Source organism: Lynx canadensis, chromosome X, assembly GCF_007474595.2.
Source record: "Lynx canadensis isolate LIC74 chromosome X, mLynCan4.pri.v2, whole genome shotgun sequence".
Taxonomy (NCBI): Eukaryota; Metazoa; Chordata; class Mammalia; order Carnivora; family Felidae; genus Lynx; species Lynx canadensis.
This window is the reverse complement of record NC_044321.2, coordinates 33,197,757-33,216,002: the sequence shown is the minus strand read 5'-3', so window position 1 is coordinate 33,216,002 and position 18,246 is coordinate 33,197,757. Positions and strand designations below refer to the sequence as shown.

At 45.3% G+C, this 18,246-nt stretch overlaps 2 protein-coding genes across 2 annotated transcripts in view; both read left to right on the top strand.

Moving 5' to 3' along the window:
- The window catches only part of RPGR (retinitis pigmentosa GTPase regulator), a 148,717-nt gene extending 139,308 nt beyond the window's left edge, over positions 1–9,409 (top strand). The window contains exons 18-19 of the mRNA XM_032592017.1: positions 3,915–3,974; positions 9,322–9,409. Of these exons, the coding sequence (XP_032447908.1) occupies positions 3,915–3,935 (21 nt within the window). The 3' untranslated portion in view covers positions 3,936–3,974; positions 9,322–9,409. The remainder of the gene's footprint in view (positions 1–3,914; positions 3,975–9,321) is intronic.
- Positions 3,993–18,246, top strand: part of SRPX (sushi repeat containing protein X-linked) — a 60,729-nt gene continuing 46,475 nt past the window's right edge. Inside the window, exons 1-3 of the mRNA XM_030304978.2 lie at positions 3,993–5,901; positions 9,322–9,513; positions 11,448–11,624. Coding sequence (XP_030160838.1) covers positions 5,826–5,901; positions 9,322–9,513; positions 11,448–11,624 — 445 coding nt within the window. The 5' untranslated portion in view covers positions 3,993–5,825. The remainder of the gene's footprint in view (positions 5,902–9,321; positions 9,514–11,447; positions 11,625–18,246) is intronic.

Sequence of the window (18,246 nt, the reverse complement as noted above, 5' to 3'; positions counted from 1 at the left end):
CTTTTCTTTTTCCTGAGGCATATGTCTAGACGTGGAATGGCTGATTTGAAGGGTTAGTTTCAAACGCAGTGCAAAGCTTCTCTTCACCCTAGTGGTACCAGTTGTACTCCACCAGCGGAACTTGAGAGTTCCCAGTGTGCCTGGGTGGCTCGGTAGGTTGATGGGTTCGAACCCCGTGTCAGGCTCTGTGCAGACAGCTCAGGGCCTGGAGCCTGCTTCGGATTCTATGTCTTCCTCTCTCTCTGCCCCTCCTCCACTCACACTCTGTCTCTCTGTCTCTCTGTCTTTCTCTCAAAAATAAATATTTAAAAAAAAAAGAACTTGAGACTTCCCGTATCAACACATTCTTGCCAGTTAAATTTGTGCCAATCTGATGGTGTGAATTGGTATCTTGATATATATTGTCCTGATCACTAGTGAGGTTCAGGAGTCTTTCCTAGTAACATTTTGTCCCATTTGCTTTAAATTCAGGAGTACTTGTTCATATTTGTCATTTCTTTCCATTGGACTGTTTTCTTCATATATCCTGGATAGTAATTCTGTATTATATGCATTGCAAATATTTTCTCCAAGTCTGGGACTTGTCTTTAAACTTTGTTCATGTGTCTCTTATTACACCAAATTTTTACATTTTATTTTATTTTATTTTATTTTATTTTATTTTATTTTATTTTTTAAGCTTATTTATTTTTGAGAGAGAGAGAGCGAGAGAGAGAGAGCGCACAAGCAGGGGAAAGGCGGAGAGAGAGAGAGGGAGATACAGAATCTGAAGCAGCCTCCAGGCTCTGAACTGTCAGCACAGAACCCGGCGTGGGGCTCAAACCCATGAACCGTGAGATAATGACCTAAGCCGAAGTCGTACACTTAACCGACTGAGCCACCCAGACATCCCCAGAATTTTTACATTTTAGTGTGGTGAAGCGTAGCAGGATTTTCCTTTATAGGTTATTGTTTGTAAGTTTTGTTTAATAGTCTTTCCTTACCTCATGATCATGCAGATATTCAGCATTTTTTTCTCCCATTTTTGGCTTTCAAATTTAGGCCTATAACCTCGCTGGAAATGTTTTTTTGGTGTGGTGCAAGATGGGACTCATTTTTTTCTTCATATGCATATCCATTTAATCCTAGCATATTTATTGACCTTTTCCCCCACTGATTAGTCCTCCTACCTTATCATATTCCAAATTTGACCTACATGGGTCAGTATTATATGTATATGTGTGTGTATATTCAGTTTTATGCTTCATTCTGTATATAGTTTGCAGTATTTGCTTTTTTCCTTGGCTGTATTTCATACACATTTCCCTATTGCAAACTTGATTAGTGGGTATGTAATAGCTTGTTGATAGAGGATAACTTGGTTGCTCATTCCCCTATTGTCACATGTTTAATTTTCCCTCTAATAAACAATATGTGGCGAATGTGTCTTAAAATGCTGATCTACTGGCAAAATGGGACTGTGCACCCCAGGGTCACCTGCCTCTCCAGTAGGTCTCAACCTCTTCCCTTCTCTATGGAGTGTCCTCCCCCACCATGCACTTACATATCTCAAGTTATTTGTCAATGAGCAAGTGTTGTGGTGGTCATGGATTGCCCTGACCAGATCTTCCTTCAAGGAAGGGCCAGTGGTCTCAGCTGGAGGCAATGCTGGCCTTGGTCAGCCATTAGCTTTCAACCCCTTCAGAGACTGCCTCAGCTGTTGGGAGTGCTTTGCCCGTGGTCATGTCCTTCCAACGTGGGCCATATCCTATGGCTGATGGAGGCAGGAATATAAAGGCTCAGCCATTTATACCCAACCTGAGAGGGTGTCCTTGGGCTGACATCAAAGCTCGACTTGTCCCTCTGTCCAAACCTGTTTCCTTCTTAGTCCCTTCACAGGGGTTGATCCCTAATAGACCTCCTGTGCACTATACGCCATCTCACAAGCCACTTCCCAGAGAACCCAACCTGTGACAGTTGCCTTCTTTGCTTTGAACCAGGAATATAAGTCCACAGCCTCTTACTGCCCAGGTAGATGATATGGAGACCAGGCTAACTTGGGGGAAGAAGAAGTGCTCTTAATATGAAATAGATCTCTTGACACTTAATATGAGCTATGCCATATGGACTTGAAGAATCCAGCAATTCTTTGAGGAATCCAGTTCAACTCTGAATGTGGAGAGAATGGGGGCAGGGTGGGAGGAGAGGGACAGCAGATTCTTAAACATTTCTAATATATTCAAAATGTATTTTGGAAGCTAAGCTTCTCTGAATTCTATGCATAATAAAGTTTATTTTCCATTGTGAAAGTAATACATGTTTATAGTAGAAAATTTAGACAGGAAAGAAGAAAAACATCCAATTAGCATAAGGTCTTCTAAGCATTGTTTATTTTGAATTTGGTTGTTTTACATTGGTATAAATCACACCATTTGTATAACTTTGCCATAGCACATTGTTTACTTAATGTTATAACCTTTTCCCATGCTGTTGTATCTTTTTATAAACATTATTTTCAATGGACCCATTATAGTATAATCCAATGAATATGCTGTGGTTTATTTAACCATGATATTGACTATTTGGTCTGTTTATAGTCTTCTGCTATTATAAGTGACGTTGCAAAGAAATCTTTGTGTGCAAATTTTTTTTCCTGTATTTAATATTATTTCCTTGGGATAGATTCCCAGAAGTGGGATGACTCGATAAAGGGGTTTGAACATAGGCTTTTGATTCAGGTAGCTAGATTGCTTTCCTGAAGGGCAATACTGGTCTTCACGTTCACTTTTTGCTATTGAGTGAGGAATAGTTTATGTAACTTTGTACCTGTTTGAGTGGCCAGAAACCTGGAGCAAAGAGAGACACAGAACTGGGCTTCCCTAGGTGGGGAGTAGGGGCTTTTTTCAAATGGACATGGTCCAGCCTTCATCACCTTCCCACTTTCAATTTCCATGCTCTCTCTCATCCAGAATATAACTAGAGCAGGGACCATGACTCATTCACTTATCCTGTGTGGGGATTTGAAAAGCCTCATGATAGAGAGTGTGCTTGCCCTTGCCCTTGTCCCTCTAGGTAAATGTGTGACCATGATGGTGCTAACTCCATGGTCAGTGATCAGACCAGGAAGTCTAAAGGGAAAGGTATGTAAATTTAAGATTAAGGTTTTGAATTTTGGGCCCTGATACCAATTTAAAGATTAAGATTGTACCACTTACTGGAATTCAGTATTGGATATTCTAAAAATGATTTGGTTCCAACTGCTAAATGAGTTTAAATTTTAAAATTGAATACAGACTTTCCCTCTAAGGCTGTGGTTTTCAAGGGTAGCAAGACTCATCAAGAAACTTTACTTTAGTGATGCCTGGGTGAGAGGCTCCAAATAAACATCCAGATTGTTGACTTCGGCCCTCTTTTCCTACAAATATATCAAAGTAGCTTTGCATTTCTTTTGTCATTAAGATTAGACATTTGATTTGCCTCCTTATCCTCCACCCAAATTCATTTTACAAGATGGACTGATTTTCAGGTACCACAAACACTCGGTTCTCCTGGGTTTTCTTTGACTGCCGGAGAAACCGTAGGCCATGTCTGAGTCACACACATTTTACTGCGTCTCCCCTGGCATGAGATTCATATACATTGGCGTCTTCTCAGAGTGAAGTTGACTTTCTGTCCTGAGTCCAGAATTCCAGTTGGCTTGTGGTGATTCCAAAGCAGACGGAGGTTCGTTTTGATTGGCTCTGGCAATCTCAGCCCAGCCAGGTTCACTCTGAGAGGTGCCCCTGTCCCTTCGTGAATGGCCACCGAAGCTTTCACTCTTGGCTCTGCGTTCTAATAAGCCCCTCTTGCATGACTGTTGCCAAAGCAGTGCTTCAAAATATTCGTCCATATCATGTGGCTCTCCTTGCTGCAGTTTCTGTTCTTTTTTATTGTAGGATCTGGAGACTCACCGCTAGAAGACGATGAAGTCGGGTATTCACACGCTAGATATAAAGGTGAATGCTTTGCTTTTGTGCTAATGGGGACCTGCTGATGCCAGGAAAACTTTCCTTTTTGCCCTGCAGAGCAGACTATAATAAAGTGACCAGACAATGCATTAAAGTTCAAATGACCTGTCGGGGAAAAAAAATGTATTTAAAAATTAATAAGCATATGCTCCCATTTAAAAACAAAATGAAGAGAAACAAAAGAAAGAAAAAGCATTTGGAATTCTCTGAAGTGCTGTCCTTCAGCACCGCGGTGGTCATTTTATTCTCGTAAATTTCTTTACTGTCCTTACTTCTGCAAAGCCAAGCTCTAGCTGATGAACGTGAAAATCAAGCCGTGAATTCTGCCTGATTCGTACATTACAGCCAGAATGGTCCAGAGTAAACCACCTAAGGTTGAATCTGGACCCCGTGCTGCTAATGTACTGAGATGAATGGGGAATGGGAAAACTTGATTTTCATAAGCTCATTTCACTGTGCTCTTTCTGAGTCCAGCTTGGCTCCCGAAATGATAAGTAGAGTGTGTTGCCAGATGAAACTTTATTCTAATGATAAAGAACTCCATCTACACATTTCCAGCAATCCACCCCCCACCAGGTATAAAAAGCCTAATCAAGAAACTTCAGAGCAGGCTCAGGTAAGTATGTCCACAAATATTTCTACTGGTGAGTCATTTCTCTGAAGCTTAGGGAGCCCTGGGAAAAGGGAAGGTACATTTAGGTGATTTCTCTCTGAAGCTGCTTCCTTTTTCAGTGGAGGGATGATGTGAAGAAAAATTGGTTAATAAAGTTCTGTTGCGGAACTTTTGCCCAAGAAATGTGCCCACAGGCTGGCAAGAGGACACTGCCCTGCTCTGTCGCGATATGTCCAAGTTGTAAGAGAATCAGGGTAGTACCGGCCAGTCCTTCTGTTGTTTTTCACATGAGTGAACAGTCTAATATAATGACCAGTGTCTGTCCAGTTGTGTTTCCCACCACATTCCACGTTTTCTTATGATTTGTGAATGCAGATACTCATTCCTATGCACAGCTCATATATCAATTGCCTCAGGAACTAACCAATCAAACAAAGGACAAACTTGTTAATTAGGTGTTTGGGGTAAGGAGATATTCCAATTCCTAACACTTCTTAATTAACTGAGGGTTTAAAAAAATGTTTTTTCCTTGAGTCCCTTCTTGAAAAATCTTCCTAAAACACATATGTGCACATGTGATCCTTCCCTTGTGCAGTAGAGTTGCCCAGTGCCCTCAGCTCATCGTTCCCAGTGTTCATCCTCCCCTCATGGCACTGCAATTGTGCAAGGTAGACCAGATGGCTAAAATATGTGCCAATATATTTAGATGGCTAAAATATGAGTGTTTAAGAATAAATATGTCTTAGGAAATTGTTTTTATTGGCAGGTTTATTTTAGTAATTTCTACTCCCAACTTGGGACTCAAACTCACAACCCCGAGATCAAGAGTCACATGCTCTTCTGACTGAGCCAGGCCGGGCACCCCAGTTTTGTTTTTTTTTTTTCAAGTCATAACACTTTAGAGGCAAACCATTGTTAACCAGGCCCCTGCACAGTGTCCGGCACAGAGTACATACTCAATAAGTGCTTTGAGTTAAAGTAAAAGAAGGAAGAAAGGAAAATGTAAACGACATTTATTGGGTTCCCAGAATGTGGCAAGCGTTGCTTTTGATTCTCTTGCTTGGAATGCCATCGCGCAGTCACATGAATGGAGGGAAGGGGGAGGGCATGTTGAGATAATCTTGTTATTCCTTATTCATAGATGAAGGAACCACAGATTAGAGAGGGCAGGTGAGTTGCCCAGAGTCCTTCAGCTAGCCAACATTGCATTCAGGTGTGAAATCCAGATGTTTGAAGCTCTGTGTCCAGAGATTGGCTTCTCACTCATCTGCTCTAAGACACTGTCTATCCTAGAAACTCCAGGTAACTGGGAGGCTTACCGCTTTGGCCAAGGGGGGGCTGAAAAAGCTTTCCTGAATAACTGATTTAGAGTTCTCCCTAAATAAACCCCGTCTTAATTGAAGCAGCGTAAGGGCTTTGTTTCGCTAAACCTCTGTGTTAAACATCTTGCTAGTTCACTCTAACTCCTAGTGCTTTTGTGCACTTCAAGTCAGTCGCTAACATTTTAATTACGATTATGGCAGACCTGTGAAACTGTCACAGTATCTTCCTTAGAGGATTTCTTGGAAAATGACCCAAAAACATTCCTTCTGCGAATAAATGAAAACAAGATTTTTTTCCCCACATGTTGACAACAGCGCAGCTTTCGATGTGCAGCCAGCACTTCTAGGAGGATTTGAGGACTCAGAACGAGGGACAGAAAGGAATCGCATTGAAAATATTGTATTGAAATATGTGAATTTGTGATGTATGTATACCCTGGTCATCCTCTACTGTACCTGCCAGCCTTAAATACTTGTCCTGGGTACATTTGTGGCAAAGCCGACCGTAACATGCGTGCTAAAGGGAAGGTATGCTGCTTTCACATTAGCTTCCTCAGAAATCGTGTCCCTCCTGAAAAAGGAGTCCAGAAGCTGGAAGGTGTGTGTTCAACATTTGAGTGAAAAGCAAGTTAAGAATTGGACACTCTTCCCATTTTTACATCAGTGGGGTTGTGATCGGGAGCCAGAATGCACAAAGGCTTTGCCTTCAGCTGGAAGGGTTAGGAGAGACCACTCAGCAGGCAGAAGAAGGAGTAAGGAGGCGGGCATGGGCAGGGGATCGGAAAGGAGTAAGGCAGAGTTTGAAGCCTACAGCTTCAAAGCTAGATGGGACTTTGAAAATAATTTAATCCACTCCTGTGGCTTAGAGTTGAGGAATCTGATTCCCTGAAAAGTTTAGTGAATTGTCCAGGGTTGCTGGGAGAGGATGGAATTAGAATGTATGCCTGGGGCTCCTGTCCTTGCCTGGTATTACACCCCCCACACTTGACTAGTTCAGTACGTTTTCCTCCTCTCCCTCTGTGTCCTCCATATTTACTTCTCCCTCACCACCCTTCCCCCACCCCCAGTGCGGGCTTCACTTTCTCTCCCTGGAGGCCAGTTCTCAGGCTTCCACAGTTTGGCATGTGAGATGGCAGAAAATAAGGCAGGAAAGGGGCCCAGTCGGCAAGAGGAGGAGGCCGGAGATGGGGAGCGCAGAAGCAATGCAGTCTAGAAGGAGAACAGGACAGACAGGGAAACTAAAAGGAAACGAGGCAGTGAAGGAGTTGAGAAGGGGTGGGGAAGATGATAAAGAGGTAAAACAACAGGTCGTTTTTAAGATCTTTTTTAGTTACCATGGAAATCCTCTGACAAACTGTAAAAAGTGCTTCTTTGAGACAAAACAGCAAGAGCATTTGGGAATTTCCTTGTAGGTGATCTTTCCTATTGGAGTTGGAAAAGAAAGGCAGAGAGAGGGAAGGAGGGAGGGAGAGAGACAGACAGGCAGACCTCACGTCTAGTAGTCACAGAAGCCGGTAGGTTCCAAATCTCAGTTTTATTTGAGTGGTAGGCATCTATGGATTTTTCCAGAGTTCATCTTAAGATCATTTGATCACAGAAGAAATATCAATACCTGTGATCGTGAAATCTCCTGGTTTCCTGGCTTTCCTGGAGCCATCACTGAAGAAAGGACCAAGGCATTTAAAATTGGTTCAAGAATTCTTTCATACCTAGAAGACAATAATGGAGACATGTATGCTGTTCTGTACTTTACTTCAGGGTCCAGATTATTCTTAGTTAAAAATGCTAGCACATGGGGCACCTGAGTAGCTCAGTTGGTTGAGCATCTGACTCTTGGTTTCGGTTCAGGTCATGATCTCATGGTTTCGTGAGTTTGAGCCCCACATTGGGCTCTGTGCTGACAGCATGGAGCCTGCTTGGGACTCTCTCCTTTCCCTGTCCCCCCCCCCCCCAATAAATAAATAAACAAACAAAAACTTAACAAAATAAAAACAAAAAAAAAATGTTCACACATACAATGTGTGTTAAGAGGAAACTTTGTTCAAGGAAAGTCCGTAGGCCTGATGTAAGCTCCTGGAGGCCTGTGTCCGTGCGTCCGCATGGTCGAACTTAATCAGCCTCAGGCCAAGCCTGCAGGACATGACTTTTACCCAGAAAGTCCGGGAAATACTTGCTTGAGTCCTGACTGTAGGACCCACGTGGCAGCTGTCTGCAAAAACATTATATGATGAAAGTATTAGCCAAAGAAGTTCTGAAAGCACAAAAGAAAAAAAAAAAACCCAAAACAGTCTGTGCACAAGCCCTGGACATGACTTGGTCTTCACGGCTGAGAAGCAGTCAGAAACACATCCTCAGAAAATTCCTTGGGAAGTCAGACAAGGTGTCCTCCTTGGCCACATGATGGCGCACGCACCCCACTCACGGACAGCCCAGGTGCAGAGGAGCCTGGCAGCTGTGGGGAGGGGGCTCCCCTCGGAGGCATTGGGAGCGAGGCAGGCTCCACTCGTGGTAGATTGTGAGGTGGGCACTGTGGGAACTTCCCCACCAATGAGCCAGCCTTGCCCTAACAATTTTATGGCTTTCAGCAAGTACCTTCCAAAGGCACAGGGGAGAGGCTCAGATTTGTCAGCGTTCTCCTAGCTGTGCTCCGGGCAACTACTAGACAAAAATCAAAACACGCCAGAATTTTGCCATTTGGGAACTTTACCATTTGTGACACTTTCTTACCTGAATGGGGCCTAACCGGGGACGTCTGAAAAGGGGAGTTGCTTCCCTATGGGAAGCGATTGTTCTGTGACTTTAAGCCAAAATTATCTCCTGTGGTAAAACCTTGGAAATTGCAGCTTTGTTCACATGAGTTAAAATAGTATTATGAGTTTTTACAGAGAATATGCATGCAGATTTGGGGAAAAAAAACCTAACCAATTATGGACTTCCTTGCCACTATGTATGGATGGTTGGGGTTAGGGTTTACAATGATATCAAATGCCTTCAAAAGAAGAATTATGTTATCTCCTCAAGGGAAATGCCAACAAGAACAAGCATGTATTGAATATTTGCTATGTGCTAGGCACTGTGCTAGGTGTTTGGTATGCATTATTTTTTTTTTTTTTATCCTTAAAAGAGCCCTGGGACAGAGGTATTGGTATTGACTCAGAGAGGTTCAGTAACTTGTCCAAGATCACACAGTTAGTAATGGAGGAACTCGGATGCATAGACAGATATGTCTGACACCTAGTCCTGTGATCGTAACCTCCCCACCCAGAGACAACCTTAAACGACTCCTTAAGAGATTCCAAAATATAGAGTGCAGTCAGCCAGGGACTTTGAGAATGAGGAGACACATTTTCTAAAGATGTCATTTCCTATTTCTCCCCTCCTTTGTTTCTGCGACCTGCAGACACCCCATGGTGCTCCCCCATCAAGGTGAAGTATGGGGATGTGTACTGCAGGGCCCCTCAAGGAGGATACTACAAAACAGCCCTGGGAACCAGGTGCGACATTCGCTGCCGGAAGGGCTATGAGCTGCATGGTTCTTCCCAGCTCATCTGCCAGTCAAACAGGCGCTGGTCCGACAAGGTCATCTGCAAGCGTGAGTAGCTTGGCCCCGGTGGGTTGGGTTTTTGGGGCCCGTCAGCACCAAGGTTCTTTTGCTCTGAGATGAGATTAGAGCTTTTTTCTCTTTACCGAATGTTATGTGGTCTCTAATGAGAAAAACTGACCTTGTGAGCAGATGCCAGTGGGTTTGCGAGATTTGGTGGAAGGGAGAGAACACCTTTCAGACACCACAGTGTGATCAGCTGTTCAAGAAAGGGGGAGAGAACAGAGGTTTGCTCCGCAGACAGGTTTTGTTTCAATATGTGCTAGACCCTGAGAAGGTGTTGGGGATCTCGAAACAAATAAGACACACGCAGGCTCTGCCATCAAGGGTCTCACAGAATAGCATCGGAGAGCAGAGCAGGGGTGCAAATCGTACAGAACGTACCAGGTGCGAAGTCATGGACTTGTGTTCCTGGAGACAAGAAGTGTTCACCCAGAGGGCAGAGCTGACGGAGGCCGGCCGGCCGGGAAAGTTACTGAAGAATGCTATTCCAGGAAAGGGACCGTGCCTCAGGGGAGAAAGAAGATGGGCAGAGCGTTTCAGGGGCTCACTTTTAGCTGGAGGAGAAGTCACATCACATTCAGGCAACTGCCAGAGGTACAGCATTGTTGAAGCACATTTCAGGTGCCATTGTTATTCAAAACAGCCACCACTAATTGAGCACCTGTTGTATGCTGGGCGTTTGACATATGTCCAGTTTTTGCATTGAGGCCATTGACATGGGTGCCAGTACCTTAACTTTATCGTTGGGGAAACTGAGGTTCCGGGCTGCAGCCATATGACCCCGCCTATGCAGACCATGTGACAGGGTGACTGTATACATAGTGGACATTTTTGGTGCTTCGCCCGGATATCCTTGGGTCCTGTTTTCCCAATTCTGGGTGTCCATCCCCCAGCTTCTGACTTGCATGTTAGATCTTCTTCAGAGGAAGAGAGGAGACTGTGTTCCTTCCGAGGGCTGTTCTCTTTGTTCTGACAGGGAGGGCATCCCCAGTAGGCCTGGAGCTGCCCAGTACTGACTGGTAAAGGATTATGGGTGCCCAACTTCCTTGTGTGGAGACAGGACAAACCCCGGTGTCACTCTGCTCCAGAGCTCCCCTGGGGGGGGGGGCAGGCCAAGGCTGACTTTGCCTGAGATCCCATCTTGCCTGGCCTCCTTCCTTCCCCTGTCCTACCTTCTCCGCCCCTCGCTGGTCTCCCTTGGGAGAACTTTCTCACTAAATCACTTGCACACAAATCCATGCCTCAGGGTCTGCTTCTGAGGAACCCGACCTGAAACACTGGCTTAGCTAGGATGCCAATCCAAGCCAGTCTGATATGAAACTGTGTGCCCCTTCCTTGTAACAAGCAGCCACCCATGGTTTCTCTGGTTCTAGCCATGATCTTTTAAAAATTGTATTATGTTTATTTATCTTTGAGAGAGAGAGAGACAGAGACAGAGCCCAAGTGGGAGGGGGGCAGAGAGAAAGAGAGGGAGACGCAGAATCCGAAGCAGGCTCCAGGCTCTGAGCCATCAGCACAGAGCCAGACGCGGGGCTTGAACTCGTGAACCAAAGTTGGATGCTTAACGCACTGAGCCACCCAGGCGCCCCTCTATCTGTGATCTTCTTTTTAATTTTTTTTAACATTTATTTATTTTTGAGAGACAGACAGAGATAGAGCATGAGTGGGAGAGGAGCAGAGAGAGAGGGAGACACAGAATTTGAAGCAGGCTCTAGGCTCCGAGCTGTCAGCACAGAGCCCGATGCAGGACTTGAACTCACAGTGAGATCATGAACTGAGCTGAAGTCGGACACTTAACTGACTGACCCACTCTATCTGTGATCTTTAAATTGGCTTTGCACTCTGTGTTTTCAGAGTTTCTGGGCTCAAACTCTATGGACAAAAACTAAGAAATGCTGAGTGTCTGGTTTTCTCTTTTTCAGAAAAGCGGTGCCCCGTTCTGGCCATGCCAGCGAATGGAGGGTTTAAGTGCGTCGATGGTGCCTACTTTAACTCCCGGTGTGAGTACTACTGCTCACCAGGATACACGTTGAAAGGGGAGCGGACGGTCACCTGCATGGACAACAAGGCCTGGAGCGGCCGCCCAGCCTCCTGTGTCGGTAAGAAAATACCCATCTTCAAGGAGCGCATACTTTGGGTGGGTTCCTACAGTGGATTTTACAAGAAGCGTTAGCACCCCGAATGTAAAGCATAAGTACCCAACTTTGCTTCCAGAAGCTCTCTTCATCCCTAGTCCTGTGGCTTAGCCCAGACCTAACCTCAGGCTCTATCCTAGAGCCCACTTCACCGCCAGGGGCTTGCATCTAATGCCTCTCTTTCTTGGCTTGCTCCTGAGGCCGCGGCAGGCTGTCAGGGGTGCTGCTTCAGTCCAGGGATCTGCCCTAAAGCACTGAGCAGAGTGGTTGACGTTTGCAGGACAGTCCCACAGAGAACATCTGTGTGTCTTTGAGCTGACAGACGGAGTTCATTTGTTGTAGACTGCGATGGGATGGTCAGTCAGCAGGCACTCCCTTTGCTAAGCTGGGATTTGGAAATGTTACCTGACTCTGGGTTTGTTGAGCAATGGTTCTTAAGGTGTGCCCCTGGGAGCTACAGAAGCACTTGGGAATTCTTTAGAAAGGCAAACTCTTGGCATTGCCCCAGATCTGCTGAATCAGAGGCTCTGGGAGTGGGGCCCAGTGCTTTGCACTTTAAGGAGCCCCCCGGGGCATTCTGAAGGGCTGAAAGAGAGCCTCTGATGTAAGGCAGTACTTCTCAAACTTTAAAGTGCATTGGAATCACCTGGAAACCTTGGTGAAAATGCAGATTCTAATTCAGCAGATCTGGGGTGGGGGTCTAGCAATTGGCATTTTCTTACGCCCTCCAGGGGATTCTCATGCTCTGAAGTTTGAGAATCTGCCTTAAGAATATCAAACTTGGGGGGGGCGCCTGGGTGGCTCAGTCGGTTAAGTGTCTGACATTGGCTCAGGTCATGATCTCGTGGTTCACCCGTTCGAGCCCCACATCGGGCTCTGTGCTGACAGCTCGGAGTCTCGAGCCTGCTTCGGATTCTGTGGCTCCCTCTCTCTGTGCTCCTCCCTCTCTCGCACTGTCTCTCTCTCTCTCTCTCTCTCTCTCTCTCTCTCACTCTCTCAAAAATTAATAAACATTAAAAAAATCAAATATGGGAAGAACTTTAATACCTTTATGCCAGAAATAGTGCCCTTGGACCAGCAGTGTTAGCACCAGCAGGAAGCTTGTTAGAAATGTAGAATTTTGTGACCCATCCCACACCTGGCAGATGAAAATCCACACGTGAATAAGATCCCCAGGGGATTCCTGTGCCCTTTAAATACCGAGGCAGACTGCTCTGGGACAGTGGTTTTTCAACTCTGGCTTCTATTTAAATCTGAATCACTGGGGCCCTGGTATTTTTCCAAAGCTCCCTCCAAGTGGTTGAGAACCACTCTCCCAGAGGATCATTTACTCATGAACCATTAGAGCTGCCAGGACCCACCCTTACAGAATATTCTAGTCCCTTCCCCTATTCTACAGATGAGGCCTGAGAGGTCACCTGACATAAGCAAGGTTGTATAGAGCCAAGCCTGTGTCTCCAGGCTCTCAGGCCCAAAGTTCCTGGATCCAGAGATACCTCTGGCACTGACGTGCTAAAGCAACTGCCATAGGTGCTTGGCTCCTCCCGTGTTGGTATCTGCCCGTCCTCCGGAGAACTGGTCAGCTCAGTCTGCGAATGTGCCTTATGCCAAGGACTCGTTCCTGACTGTTCATTGTCTGGGGCATATACTTCAGGAGCAAGACTGAAATTGGATGCTACCCTCTGGGGGCAGAAATATAACAGTAACAACTCTGGCCTCAGTCCCAGGGCTGTCTTCAGGACGGCACCTCTGTCCGTGGTCTTCCCTGGCAGCCATTCTCGCTCTTCAGTTCTGTGGGTACTGAGCTATAGCCGAGGGATCTTGCCCAAGATGTGATATGAACCCTTCTAGGTCAGAGTCACAGCCTGGACCATACCTTGTATCCATTTGCCGAGAGCAACAGGTCCAAATAAACCCAGATAACAGACTCAGATTGATTCTAGGCTTCTCTTTTTCTATGTTTTAGGTAGGAGTTCGTATTGGTCAGTAATTGGGAAAACAGAAACCATGCTAGGTATTTCAAATGGAGGAGACTTTAACACAGGGAATTGGTTAAAAAATATAAAAAGAGCTGGAGGAGCAAATGGTGCCATGGTGTTGTCACCCAAAGTTCATAAGCCTGGCCTTATTGCTGACATTTCTGGAACTGACGCCATCGTCGATGAGGGTGAAATCAGGAGCCCACACTCCTGCCGATAGTTCAGGAGTCCAGGAAACCCTCCCTGAAGCTCCACCTTCTTCTTGCCTTCTGTTCTCTGACAGGTGCCTCCTGTTTACAAACTTACCTGGCACCCAGCAGGCAAAAAGAGTCTGGGAGATAGAATTTGGAGACCTTCAGTCCAGGTGGTAAAAGGGAGATTACAGAAAAACTGAGTAGCAACGGGATATTTGGTTCAGCAACTTTTCTCCGAGGGTTTGGACTTCTCCCCCTGAGTCACAGTAGTTCTCGGTGAGAAAATGGCAGAGCAGTCCTGGTCAACCGATGCAGGTAGAGTGGTGCCGAGGACACACACCTCTTGAAGGACATGACCTAAGGCCAGGCGGTCGAGTCAGCAGGACCTCTCACAGGTGTTGTTTTCAGTATCTCCCCTGTGACTTGCTCTGTGCAAGCTAGCTCTTCAGAACAGCCACCCAAATTTTAAATCTCTCCTCCGTCATGTCGGAAAGGACGGAGGTGATGGGAGGAAAGGAGATGTTTGAAAATCTTTCTGCTAAGCAAGCATTGGCGATGAGTTCTCTAGGGATCACACTGTTCAGGTGTCCAGATCGTGTGCAACAATGGAAAGAAAATGCTGATTGTTCTCAAAAAGCAACAGGCATGGCTTAAGCTGGACCAGATGGGGCTGAAACCTTCCCAGAGGGAGAGAGAAAGGACTAAGAAATGAACCCCAGTTGCAGGGAATCTATCTTAGAGTTTTCCAGGGCAAGGTTCAGGCATACTGGGCGGGGAAGGGATATTGTGCATACAATGAGGTGGGAGAGGCGAAAAGGGGACCAGTGAGCCACAGGAGAGCATAGAGCTCCCAGGAAAAAGAGACAAAGAGACAAAGCCAGCAGGCACTTCTTTCGTTAATTTTGGTGACAGAGAAGCTGGAGTTTGTCCCCAGTGACTTTTACTCCAGGGATGTCATGGACTCTGTTGGCTTTAAATGTATTAAATTAGCTTAATAACTTTGTTCATGTGTAGAGGGTCCGTGAGCATAGCTCAGAGCCTCAGCCTATTTTAGATGCTGACCCATGGTGGCTGAGTAGTTCCCAAATTTCCGCACAACTTCCAGCAGCGCGTCTTGGCTGGAGCTTTGCTGAGTGCTGAGAAAATGGTCCCAGCTCTCCTCCAGACCTGGAGGGAGGAGAGAACACTGGCCATGCTTTTGACTCTGAGGTGGTCAGTTCTGTGGTCTGGCTAATTTGAAAGTACCATGAGTTAAAATTAATTCTCTTAGGCAGACCGCACTCTGGCAGTGGACTCAAGTCCATGGTTATTTCCAAAACAGATATGGAGAGAAAGAAGTCAATGCAGGAGAAAAATCCTGCTGCAATTGCAGGAGGGTTAAACTAAAGAGCCACAACTTCCATTGATCTATATCTATATCTAGATACATAGATATATGAAAAAAAAAAACCTTGGAATTAAACAACTATTGTTTTTAGGGGATTTTTTTCTTTCTTTCCGTTTTTAGTTATTTTTGGTTACATTGGCATTTAGATAGAACAGTGGACAGTTAGAATTACAAGCAAGCCCTCATCTAGATGCCAGATTTTGAGTTGATGTGTGACTTCTCCCTGAGACCAACGCTTTTCCCTGGGCAAAAAGAGGAAGAGATAAACATTAAAGAAAATTAAAAATCACCGATAATGAAGACCCAGCCGATACCTTTTGACATGCAGAGAGCCCCCATTTAGTTGTTTTAACAAAGGACAGTGTACAAACCAACTTGATTTTTGGAATTGCTCTCTGCTTCTTTTGTATTTCCCGCAGAGTAGAATAGATTGAGACTTAGCACACACGAAATTCTGGAATAAAATATCATCTCTGAGATTTCAGATACGCACATTGATGGATTGCTTTTGTGGCTTCTCAGCTCTCTGACAGCTGGGCTTACCCACTGACCCACAGGGACATTCGATGCACTGCCCTGCCTTACTTCCAGAGATTCAGTTGAAGATACACACATTATGGGGCTAAGAATAAATGTGTCAGGGCATCGTTATCAGTGATCTTAAATTATGCTACATTTTTCCTGGGTTGACAAGCACACATCCTTTGGCAAACCTTCAGGAAGCTAGTTTAGCTTTGAAACGACTCGTTGGATTGAGATACTGATCCACATTTTACCTGGCCTCAACAGGTAAACTCGTAGTGACCTTGTATAATATAAACATATCACCAATGAATTTTCAGTTGGGCATCTTTCTGGTGAAGATGGTGACTTTTTTGTAAATTAAAAAAATTTTTTTAATGTTTGTTTATTTTTGAGAGAGAGAGAGAGAGAGTGAGCGAACAGGGGAGGAGCAGAGAGAGAGGGAGACACAGAATCCGAAGCAGACTCCCCGGGCTCTGAGCTGTCAGCACAGAGCCCGATGCGGAGCTCGAACCCAAGAGCTGTGAGATCATGACCTGAGCCGAAGTCGGACGCCCAACCAACTGAGCCACCCAAGTGCCCTGAAGATGGTGACTTTTAATTGTGGAATTCACTGCCTCCATTTCTTGCCTCTTGCGTCCACTGGGGAAAATTTTCTGATACTTTATATGATAGCAAAAAAACAGAACCACCTCTGAGACACATCCACAAGGATTATATTATACTAAAGCTGGGGGAAGCAAACAGTTGGGCAAGTTTACAGAGTCCAGGTTTGTTCTGCCTTTGGGAATTACTCTCTTCCTGTGCCCCGTGTAGTGGCCACTTCCTTCCTCTGTCACCAGCCTCAAACTGTTTTATATTTGTATCAGTAATCTATTCCTGCACAACGGACAACCCAAAATTCAGTGGCTTCAAACGACCATGTTATTGCTTCTGGTTGTTTGGGTTGGGGATTTGGGCAGGACTCAGTGGAGACAGCTCATCTCTGTTTGACATTGTAATAGCTGAGGTGACTGGGGACAAAGGATCCAAGATGGCTTCACTCACGTGTTTGGAACCTCAGTTGGCTGTGCTGGCTGGGGTTTGGCTGAGTGTGTCTGTCTGTCTCTCTCTCTTCATAATTTCTTGTCCTCTCCACATGGCCTCTCCAGTCAGATAATTAGACCCTTAGATGGCAGCTGGTTCCCAAGATAGCAAAAGTAGAAGGTGCCAGACTCTGTTAAGGGCCCAGACTTGGGACTGGCATAGATTTACTTCCCTTACATTCTCTTAGTCAAAGTGAGTCACAAGGCTGGTGTAGATTCAGAGGGAGGGGAAATAGACTCTACCTCTTGGTAGGAGGTGCTGAATATATATAAGGGGGTTATGAGTAGCCATCTTTGCCAGAAATTCACCACAATATTCTTTGTTTGAAAAAAAGTGCTTAGAAATCATTAATTAAATACATCTTGGAAGATGCCATACAAGATGAAGAAGTTTGAAAAAAAACAGGTGTGATTGCTTATGTACCTGTTCGGCCACTATTAACAAAGCTAAAATCATAATGCTTTAAATGAGATACAGGTTCTATTCTCCTATAAACGTTTATGCTTAAGCAGCCTTGGGCAGTATCCGAGGCCCAACTCCTCCTCACTTGTTCTTCGGGCTAAGATGGCTGCTATAGCTCCCCCACCATATATCCACATTCAAACCAGGGTAGAGGAGGGAGGAAAAAGGGAAAGGTGCGCTCTTCCCACCCTTTTTAAAAGCACATCCCAGAAGTTGCACAGGTCACTTTTCCTCATAGCCCATTGGTGGAGCCCATCACATGACCACGCCTAACTTCAAAGGAGGCTGGGAAATGTAGTCTTTCTTCTCGAAGGCCAAAGGCCCAGGCAGACTCCTTTGACTACAAAAAAGGGGATCAGAGAGTAGGTAACTAACCAGTCCCAGCCACACTGACTGTACAGAGTGAGAGGAAGTTGGTGTGAAAGATCAGGGGATAAAAGAGGTGAGAGAAGTGGGGCGCCTCGGTGCTTCAGTCTGTTAAGCGCCTGACTCTTGATTTTGGCACAGGTCACCATCTCACAGTTCCTGGGATGGAGCCCCACATGGGGCTCTGCACTGACAGCGACATCTCAGAGCCTGCTTGGGATTCTCTATCTCTCCCCCTCTTGCTTCCCCCCCAATAAATAAATAAATAAATAAACTTCATGGTGGGAGAAGCAGCAGGTAGAGAGCCAATTTGTATGTAGGAAGTCGGGAAAGGGACAGTGAAGAGTCTGTTTCTGTGAGGAGCCGTGGCAACCTTTTACTTGGGTTAAGACTATCATCTTGCCTTAGAATGAGGCAGAGAGAGGGGACTCCACCTCAGGTCCCGCAGTGTCTGATAAAGGTATTGCCATGCTCTGAAGCGCCTGTTAATCATACGCCATCTTCAAACATGGCTCTCCGGTGGGAAACACTATTTAAGGAAACATTTGAGGATGCAGTTACTTTATAGCCTCAGTTTAAAAGGGTTTGTT